At 35.0% G+C, this 10,950-nt stretch overlaps 1 protein-coding gene across 2 annotated transcripts in view; it reads left to right on the top strand.

Annotated features, from left to right (window-relative positions):
* The first annotated feature begins 2,510 nt into the window (after positions 1-2,510).
* LOC106822083 (solute carrier family 22 member 10-like) overlaps positions 2,511-10,950 on the top strand; it is a 31,642-nt gene continuing 23,202 nt past the window's right edge. The window contains exons 1-3 of one of the 2 annotated variants that reach the window (XM_070488045.1): positions 2,544-2,801; positions 2,978-3,176; positions 3,885-3,988. In XM_070488045.1, the coding sequence (XP_070344146.1) occupies positions 3,096-3,176; positions 3,885-3,988 (185 nt within the window). In that variant the 5' untranslated portion in view covers positions 2,544-2,801; positions 2,978-3,095. Of the gene's footprint in view, positions 3,177-3,884; positions 3,989-10,950 lie in introns of both variants that reach the window. The other variant, XM_014827103.3, reaches the window with a different exon arrangement.

The raw sequence follows: 10,950 nt of genomic DNA, 5'->3' as shown, positions 1-10,950 counted from the left end.
CTGTTACATTTCTATACACTAATATAGAACTAGCAGATAGAAAAGTCTAGAATGCAATCTCACTTACAATAGCAACAAAAAGAATAAAATATCTACGAATAAATTTAACCAAAGAGAAGACCTTTACACTGAAAACTACAAGACATTATTGAAAGAAATTGAAGAAGATAAAAAGAATTGGAAAGACATTCCATGCACAGGGACTGGAAGAATAAGCATAGTTAAAACATCCATATTACCTAGAGCAATCTAGAGATTCAAGACAATCCCAATAAAAATCTCAATGATATTCTTCATGGAAATAGCACAAACAATCCTAAAATTTATATGGATCAACAAAAGACCTCAAATAGCCAAAGCAACCCTGAAAAATAAGAACAAAGCTGAAGGCCACACAATACCTGACTTCAAAATATACTACAAAGCTATAGTAATCAAAACAGTGTGGTACTTTCAAAAGAAAAAAAACAGATACACAGATCAACGGAACAGAATTAAAAACCCAGAAATAAAACCACACAACTTTGGGACAGTTAATCTTCAACAAAGAAGCAAGGAACATAAAATGTAGCAGCAAAAGACTCTTTGATAAATGGTGTTGGGAAAACCGGACAGCCTCATGCAAAAGAATGAAAGTAGTCCATTATCTTGACCATACACAAAAATTAACTCAAAATGGATTAAAGATTTGAATGTAAGACCTGAAACCATAAAACTCGAAGAACAAAATAAGGACAGTACAGTCTTTGACATCAGTCATAGCAGCATCTTTCTATTACCATTTTTACCAAGACAAGGGAAACAAAAGAGAAAATAAACAAGTGGAACTACAACAGACTAAAGCTTCTGAAGGTCAAAGGAAACCATGAACAAAATGAAAAGACAACTCACCAGCTTGGAGAAAATATTTGCAAATCATACATCCAACAAGGGGTTAATATCCTAAATATATAAAGAACACACACAACTCAACAACAACAACAGAAAAACAGAAAACTCGGTCAAAAACTGGTCAGAGGATATGAACAAACATTTTTCCAAAGTAGATATACAGATGGCCAACAGACGTGAAAAGATATTCAACATCATTAATTATTAGGGCAACACAAATCAAAACTACAATGAGATATCACCTTACACCTGTCAAAATGGCTATAATTAACCAGACAAAAAATAACAAGAGTTGGAGAGGATGTGGAGTAAAGGGAACCCTCAAACATTGCTGGTAGGAATGAAAACTGGTGCAGCCACTATGGAAAACAGTATGGAGATTTCTCAAAAAATTAAAAATTTAAATACTATATAATCCACCTGTCCCATTACTGGGTGTTTATCCAAAGAACTTGAAATCAAGTATCCAAAGAGATCTATGCACGCCTATGTTCATTGCAGCATTTCTCCCAATAGCCAAGACATGGAAGCAACCCAAGTTCCCATCAACAGATTAGCAGATAATGAAGATGTGGTATATGTATATTCAATGGAATATTACTCAGCCATAAAAAAGACGAAATCATTCCCTTTGCCACAACATGGATGGATCTTGAGCATATGGTATTAAGCAAAATAAGCCAGACAGAGAAAGACAAACACTGCATGATCTCACTCAAATGTAGAAGATAAACAAACACATGGACAAAGAGAACATATTAGTGGTTACCAGAAAGTAAGGGGTTGGAGGAGGGCAAAAAGGGTAAAGGGGTACATATACATAAAGGGGTACATATATATGGTAACAGAAAAAATTAAAATATTGGTGGTGAGCACGATACAGGCTATACAGAAACTGGTAAATAGAAATGTACACCTGAAATTTCACAATGTTATAAACCAATATGACCTCAATAAAATAATTATATATATATAAATAAAAGATTGGAAAGTTATATCACACAAAATGTAAGTATAAGGAACCTGGAATGGCTATATTTCTATGAGAAAATACAAACTTGAAATCAAAGAGCATTACTAAGATAAAGAGGCCAAGTTCATAATGATAGAATGATCAGGATTCTGAACACCAACACAAAGAAGATTCTCAAATATATTATGTAAAAAAACAAATAAACCTGAGAAATAAATGCTTATATGAGCTTAGCACTGATTCCCTCCCATATCTGCATTTCAAGGAATTGAAAATTACTGTCAGTTCCTGGTATGATTTAAACTGGAACATAATATCAGTTGCTAAAAGGTAATAATTGTACCATATTCCACTTTGCTCTAATTAGAAACAAAGGATTTTATTCATTAATTATTTTAATCTAATTTTACTCATTAGTTATGTAATCTGTACTAAACAAGAAAAAAACTTGCTTTCTGTTCTTTCCACATAAAAAATCATAAAGCAGCTCACTTTTGTATCTCACAAATTCCATTTTCTGAAAATGACTTAAGACTGGAACAGGCTCATTTTAGTTTATTTCAAGATCATGTACAAAGTCCAATGCTAATTTCACAGAACCACTGAGGGCAAGTGCATCCAGACAGTAAATCTTTAAACAAATTTCATTGTCAAACAGCTAGAAGTATCTCTGGTATGCACTTTTCTCTGTGGCTTTCTTAAAAAAGTAATACCTCCTGATTCAAAAGGACTGGGGAAACCGCTTCCACTGCGCGGCTGCCCTGGTGAGGTGGGTGAGGCCCATTGATGAGAAACTGGTGTGAGATCACACAGACTTGATGTGAATTAATGAAAGGAAATTTTTCCTCCCTTTAAACTTATTGACATAAAGTCATTGTGTCTCCTCTTGAGGATCAGCTCTTCATACTCAATGGCCTTTGAGGAGCTCCTGGATCAGGTTGGTGGCCTGGGGAAATTCCAGATCCTTCAGATGGTTTTAGTTCTTTCTTCTCTCATGATACTAGTCTCTCATACATTATTGGAGAATTTCACTGCAGCCATTCCTGGTCATCGCTGCTGGGTCCACATCCTTGATAATGACACTGTCTTTAATAATGACACTGGGGTCCTCAGCCGTGAAGTCCTCCTGAGAATCTCCATCCCACTGGACTCAAACTTGAAGCCAGAGAAATGTCGTCGCTTCCTCCTCCCTGAGTGGCAGCTTCTTCATCGGAATGGGACCTTCCCCAACATGACCGACCCAGTCACGGAGCCCTGTGTGGATGGCTGGGTGTATGACCAAAGCTCCTTTTCCTCCACCATTGTGACGGAGGTAAGAGGTCCCATCTACCTCTTGTGAGTACATGGTGTGGGTGTTAAGAATAACATACAATAAATATAGTTCAAGTCTTCAGTTACCGTGTAGATATACTGTAGTTGGCTTTCTTTCAGCAAATAGTGGTTGCTTATCTTTTTAACTGCCAAGCACTTATACTGAATTTGAGGCCAGTGAAACCGACCAATTAGACATGAATTCTACTATCACAGAGCTTGAACTCTAGTGTGAAGACATTAGACAAGTAAGTACTTGACACAATGTGTGAAAAATTATCCTTCCTTGGTCTCTTGTTCTCAGTCTAGTTTCAAATTGGAAATATCTGTATTGATTTTTTAAATTCTTCATGCCCCAGCTGCTTGTCAGAGAAGCAAATCAGAGTGTGTTTCAGTCTAGGTGTGAAATTTGGTCATCAGTATTTTTAGAAAAATCTCCTCAATGTTTTCGATGTGTGGCAAAGAATGAGAACCACTAAGGTATGGAGTGTGAAGTGAGTATAAAGATTGGCCCTTGTATAAACTAGAAGAGTTAGTTGAGGATTTCTAGAGAAGACCATGCTTATGCTGAGACTTGAATTATATAGACTAGTAAATATAGTAAAGGCAGGCTGGAGAGTGCATCCACTGAGGTCTGTTGGAGCCAGTGAACATTGAGGGATTAATAGCTGCTGTGAAGCTCCTCTGTGCTGGTTTCCTTCTCTTCCAGTGGGACCTAGTATGTGACTATCAGTCACAGAAATCAGTGGTTCAGTTCCTATTCATGGCTGGAATGCTGGTGGGAATGCTCGTATGTGGCCCTCTCTCAGACAGGTGAGTGTCTCCAGATCGCTGCCACCCTTTTCATCAACTTATGATTACATCTTTCCTTAAGAAGTCTTTACTGAGTTCCAGTATGAAAATTACATTGTTGCAGGTAGCCTTGGTTTCCAGGGAGCTAGAGATGGAAATGTAGAATTAGAGTCAGTCTAATGAATGCCATTTTGTTGCCACAGAGCTCTCTGTGCAGGACACAGAAATGACATCTATATAAGACCTGGGCACATTTCAGAACGGTATTTCAAGAAGAGATACAATAATACTTCATTTAGAAAGATAAGAAGGAGTAAACTATGGAAAGGGAGAAGGTGCTTCAAGACAGGGGGTTCAGCTTTTTAAGACACAGATATGGAGAACAGCATTGTAGGCCTTCACCAGGGCTTCTATGTGAAGTGCCTCCTGGACTCAGTGAGCTAAATGCTTGTGGGTTCCCAGATTGGTGGTCAGGTCATGATTGCCCCACTTTAATGAGTAGGCATTTCTATAAAACCCAGATGCATAGTGAAATGGCACTGAAGATGTATTAAGAAATAATTATGGGGGCTATCCTGGTGGTATAGTGGTTAAGTTTGAACAATACACTTCGGCAGTGGCAGCAGCATCCCAGGTTCACAGTTTTGCATCCTGAGTGTGGACTTACACACCACCCATCAAGCCATGCTGAAGACATGCATGAAGAGGAAGATTGAAAGAGATGTTAGCTCAGCGACAATCTTCCTCAAGCAAAAAAGAAAGACTTGGGGTTTTAATCTGGATGTTTGATCTGGTAAGAAAAAAAAGGCTTGTTAGAGGTAATTTTTGCAACCGTATAAGGTAATTAATCTAAAGATCTCAGGTGTCATGATTCATGGTGTGAGAAGTTTGGGGTATCCTGTACCTGGTAGTGCTCATCCTGACGTACACAGGCAGCCATGGCAGTCACACACTCAGGTCTCCCCTAGAGGAAATGCAAAACATAAAGTAGTCCTTATCCTATATGAGCCTAAGGTCATTGAATCTTTCTGCTGAAAATTGTGAACCCTGAGTGCATCACACTAAATGTAATTCATAAAAGATTTCAGAGTCATATTGTTTATATCAACCAATCTTCTGATCAAGCCTTTTATGATGACTCACAATAAAATGCTAATTTTTCAGTTTAGATGGGCAAAAGGTAGTAGATGTGTTTGTGTGTCTTCTGTGTGGAGAAGAGGGGGTATAACAGGAAGTGAGAGTAGAAAATTTGGTGAAGAATGGGGAGCCTTATAGCTAAGCTGTAGATTTTGAAGTAAACATAGGTAAAAAACTTCTGGACATTGGCCTTAGCACCAAAAGCACAGGTAATGAAAGCAGAAATAGATAAATGGATTACGTCAAATGAAAAAGCTTCCAGTAAAAAATGCAAAGGAAGCCTACAGAATGGGTGAAAATATTTGAAAACCATATATCTGATAAAGGGTTAATATCCAAAATATAGGCAACTACTACAATCAATAACCAAAACATAAATCACCTAATTGAAAAATGGGCAAAGGAACTCAATAGATATTTCTACAAAGAAGACATGGAAATAGCCAACAGGCATATGAAAAGGTGCTTACATCACTAATCAGTAGGAAAAGGCAAATCAAAATCACAATGAGATATAACCTCACACCAGTTCAGATGGCTATTATAGACAAACAATTGTTGCTTTTCCGCTATGTTTTCTTTTAGGCATTTTACAGTTTCAGGTCTAATGTTTGCATCTTTAGTCCATTTAGAGTTAATTTTTGCGAGCAGTGTAGGATAAGGGTCAAATTTCATTCTTCTGCATGTGATTATCCAGTTTCCCCAGCACCATTATTGAAGAGACTATCCTGTCTCCATTTAGTATTATTGGCTCACTTACCAAATATTAGTTGACCATATGTGAAGCTTAATTTCTGGGATCTTAATTCTGTTTCTACTGGTCAATGTGTCTATTTTTATGCCAATATCATACTGTTTTGATTACCACAGCTTTGTAGTTTAGTTTGAAATTGGAAAATATGACACTTCTAGCCTGGTTCTTCTTTGTCTGGGTTGCTTTACCTATTCGGGGTCATTTGGAATTCCATATAAATTATAGGATACTTTGTTCTACTTCCATGAAAAATTCCATTGGAATTTTGATAGAGATTGCATTGAATCAAAGGATGGCTTTGGATGGTATGGACATTTTAACAATATTAATTTTTCTGATCCATGAACATGAGTTGTCTGTCCATTTATTTGTATCTTCTTCAATTTCCTTCATCAATGTCTTACAGTTTCCAGTGTCCAGAACTTTCACCTTAATGGTTAAATTTATACCTAAGTACTTTAGTGTTTTTCATGCTATTGTGAACAAGATTGTTCCCTTTATTACTTTTTCAGATGTTTCATTGTTAGTCTATAGAAATGCAGTAGGTTTCTGTATGTTTATTTTATCCTGCAACTTTACAAATTTGTAGATTAGCTCTAACAGTTCTTGGTTGAGTCTTTAGGATTTTCTACATATGAGATCATATCATCTGCAAAGATAATTTAATTCTTTCTTTCCAATTTGGATGCCTTTATTTCTTTTTCTTGCCTGATTGCCCTGGCTAGGACTTTCAGTACTATGTTGAATAGGAGTAGTGTGAGTGGCCACCCTTCTATTTTTCTGAACTTGGAGAAAACTCTTTCCACCTTTCACCATTGAATATGACGTTAGCTGTGAGCTTGTCATATATGGCCTTTATTATGTTGAGGTACATTCCTTTTATACATAATTAGTTAGGCATTTTTATCAAGAAAGAATTTTTTTTAATCAAAAGGCTTTTTCTATATCTATTGAGATGATCATATGATGGTTATCTTTCATTCTATTAATGTGTCATATCACATTTATTAATTTGCATATGTTGAATGATCCTTGTGTCCTAGAGATAAATCCCTCTTGATCATGGTGTATGATCATTTTGATGTACTGTGGAATTCAGTTTGTTAATATTTGTTGAAAAGGTTTGCTTCTATATTCATCAGCGATGTTGGTCTGTAGTTTTCTTGTAGTCTCCTTATCTGATTTTGGTATCACGGAAAGAGTGGCCTTCTAAAATGAGTTTCTTAGTATTTCTTCCTCTTCAATTTTTTGAAAATATTTAAGGATTAGTGTTAATTCTTCTTAAAATGTTTGGTGGAATTTACCCATGAAATCGTCTGGTACTGGGTTGTTTTTCATTGGGAGGTTGTTGATTACTGATTAAATCTCCTTAAGCATTATTGGTCTATTCAGATTTTCTATTTCATTATGAGTTAGTCTCAGTAGGTTATGTGTTTCTAGGAATTTATCCATTTCTTCTATGTTCTCCACTTCATTGCATGTAAATGTTCATAGTAGTCTCTTATGATTCTTTGTATTTCTGTGGTATCAGTTGAAATGTCTCCTCTTTCATTTTTGATGTTTTTATTTGTCTTCTCTCCTGTTTTCTTAGTCTAGCTGTAGTCTGTCAATTTTGTTTACCTTTTTTCAAAAAATCATCTTTTCTACTGTTTTTATGGTCTCTATTTCATTTATTTCTGCTCTGGTCTTTGTTATTTCCTTCCTTCTGCTAACTTTGGGCTTAGTTTATTCCTCTTTTCTAGTTCCTTGAGGTGTAAACTTATGTTGTTTATTTGAGATCTTTCTTTTTTCTTTACATAAGCATTTATTACTATAAATTTCCATCTTAAAGCTGCTTTTGTGGCATTTCGTAGGTTTAGGTATGTTATGTTGCCATTTTCATTTGTTTCAAGATATTTTTTGATTTCTCATTTGATTTCTTCTTTGACTCAATTTTTTTCAATTATTTAATTTCCTCATATTGTGGATTTTCTAGCTTGCCTCCTGTATTGATTTCTAGTTTTATCCCATTGTGGTTGCAAAAGATACTTGATATAATTTCAATCTTCTTAAATTTGCTAAATTTTTTGTGACCTAACATATGCTCTGTTTTGAGGAATGTTCCATGTGCACTTGAGAAGAATGTGTATCCTGCTGTTGTTTGATGGAATGTTCTGTGTATCTGTTAGGGGAATTTGCTCTAAAGTACACTGTTCTTGTTGTTCATTTGTTATAAAGTTCCAATTTCCTTCTTGATTTGCAGTCTGGAAGATCTATCCACTGTTGGAAATGGATAATAAAGTCCCCTACAGTTATTGTATTTTTGTCTCTATTTTTCTCAAGATATGTTAGTATTTGCTTAATAAATTTAGATGTTCTGATGTTAGCTGCGTATTTATTTATTATTTATATGTCTTCTCAATGAATTGACCCCTTTATCTTTATGTGATGAGCTTCTTCATCTTTCGTTACCATTTTTGGCATAAAGTCTACTCGTCTGATATAAGTATAGCTACCTCTGCTCTCTTTTCATTTCCCTTTGTGTAAAATATGTTCTTCCATCCCTTCATTTTGGCCTCTGTGTCCTTAAGGCTGAAGTGAGCCTCTTGTAGGCAGATTACGGCTCAGTCTTTTTTTAATCCATTCAGCTACTCTATGTCTTTTGATTAGAGAATTCAATTCGTTTGTATTTAGAGTAATTATTGGTAGGCCAGGCTGACTAATTCCATCTTATTAATTGCTTTCTGGCTGTTTTGTATTTTCCTTGTTCCTTCCTTCCTCTATTGCTGTCTTCCTTTGTGAGTTGATAATATTCCTTAAAGGAATACTTTGGTTCCCTTCTCCTTCTTTGTGAATCTAGTATAGCTTTTTGCTTTGTGGCTACTATGAGGCTTACATAAGACATCTCAAAGACGTAGCAGTTTATTTATACTGATAAGAACTTAAGTTCATTCACATACAAAAACTCTATCCTTTTACTCCCTCTTTTTTATGTTTTTGTTATGTTAAGTGCTTCTTACTAAAATTAAAAAAAAAGAGTAGGAGGAACCTTTGCTGGTAATATGTATGACATGCTTTCTGGTGACAATTTCACAGGTGTATACTTTTTTCTAAACTCATCAAATTGTGTACATCAATTATATACAGGTTTTGTATGTCAAAAATAGAAAAGTAAAACCTTAAGTAATATCAGAGCACCAGGATTGCTTTTTGATCTGGGGTGCAATTGTTTCTAAGCCCTCTTAGCTGGTAGAACAAGGAACTATATGTGTGTATTCTAAACCATGTATATAAACACATGTATAAATGTTTCTACATCTAACTATCTGTATGTATATTAAGCTAAAAATGAGTTCATATTGATGTCTCCAACTGTAATCCATTACTATAATGGCCACTCTAGTCTCCACTCTTGCTTGCCTGTAAATTCCCTCTCCAAAGTGAGAAAGCTATGTTCTATCAACTACTATCCATATGGTCATTTGTTCAGTTCTAGTATACATGTACAGCAGTGTCAGAGTTGCTAACTTGTATCCCCCAGGGAAACAAATTTATTAACTGGATTGCAGGGCTTACATGCAGTTGCTTTAGTCTTACACATTCCACTCATTTCCAAAATGGTTCAGATCAACACCTTTCCCCTACCCCTTCGCTGAAGTTGTTGCACACATTTGTAATACAGTTAATTTTTCTAGAGTTTTGCTTATTGCCTAATATGACAATCCTGTTCTTTGGTGTGTTTAAACCATTTATGTATGGTTATTATTATACGGTTAACTTTGATCTTTTGCAAAAAATTTTGTTCAACTTGTTCAGATATTGGAATGGTTATTGAATGATTTATATTTAAGAAATGAGCATTATCACATTGATTTTTTGACACATAACACGCAACGATTTACTATTTCCAAACTGGAAATAATATAAGGATCCAACAACAATAGAATGGATAAATCAACTTTGATATATAAAGGATTTGTATACATCAAAGAAAATGAAATAAGAATTGCCCAATGCAAAAATATGAGCTGAAAGGACTTCAGTTATTGCTTTATCTGTTAGTGTATTTTTTCCCATTTATCAAGTAACAAAAATTTTTGAGCATATACTTTATGTGAGATACTTGCTCAGTGGTTAACACATTGTTTCCTAACTATGTCTTTTGAAGAGCACAAATCTTGTGTGTGAGCTCTTTTTTTTAATTTTATTGAGGTCATATTGGCTTATAGCATTGTGCAAATTTCAGGTGTACATTATTATTTCAGCTTCTGTAGAGATTACATCATGTTCACCACCAAGAGTCTAGTGTTTAGCCATCGTCATACATATGTGCCTCTCTATCCCTTTCACTCTCCCCCACACACCTTTCTCCTCTGATACCACTAATCTTTTCTGCTTATCTTATATGTGTTTATCTTCCACATATAAGTGAAATCATAGTGTTTGTCTTTCCGTCTGACTTATTTTGCTTAGCATAATACCCTCAAGGTCCAACCATGTTGTCAGAAATGGCACTATTTTGTTTTATCTATGGCTGAGTTGTATATATATATATATATCCCACATCTTACTAAAAATTGCTAATAAGATTTGCAATCTATTTCTCATCAGAAACCATGAGTTCAGAAAACTGTGAGGTGATATATTTAAAGTGCTGAAAGAAAACAACTGTTATCCAAGAATTCTATATCTGCAAATCTGTCCTTCAAAAATAAGGGATAAATTAAGACATTTCCTTATAAACAAAATATGAGGAGATTTGTTACTAGTGGATTCGTCCTGCAAAAAATACAACAGAGACCTCCTCAAATAAAAGAACACTACACAGTAACTCAAAGCTGTATTAAGAAATAAAGATAATTGATATAGGTAAATACATAAGCAAACATAGAAGCCAGTATGATTATATTTTTGATATGTAACTCCATTTTTAATTTCCTACAGGCTTTAAAAGAGACATTCATTAAAAATAATTAAAAATGTATGTCGTTGGGCATGGAATATGTAAAGATACAATTTTTCTTAAAGAAGAGCGTTTTTTTAAGTATGCTTTTTTATCTGGTGAGAAAGAGTGGCCCTGATCTAAGAGCTGTTGCAAATCTTCCTCTTTTTA

Source organism: Equus asinus, chromosome 17, assembly GCF_041296235.1.
Source record: "Equus asinus isolate D_3611 breed Donkey chromosome 17, EquAss-T2T_v2, whole genome shotgun sequence".
Classification (NCBI taxonomy): Eukaryota; Metazoa; Chordata; class Mammalia; order Perissodactyla; family Equidae; genus Equus; species Equus asinus.
This window is presented reverse-complemented; position numbering and strand designations above follow the sequence as displayed.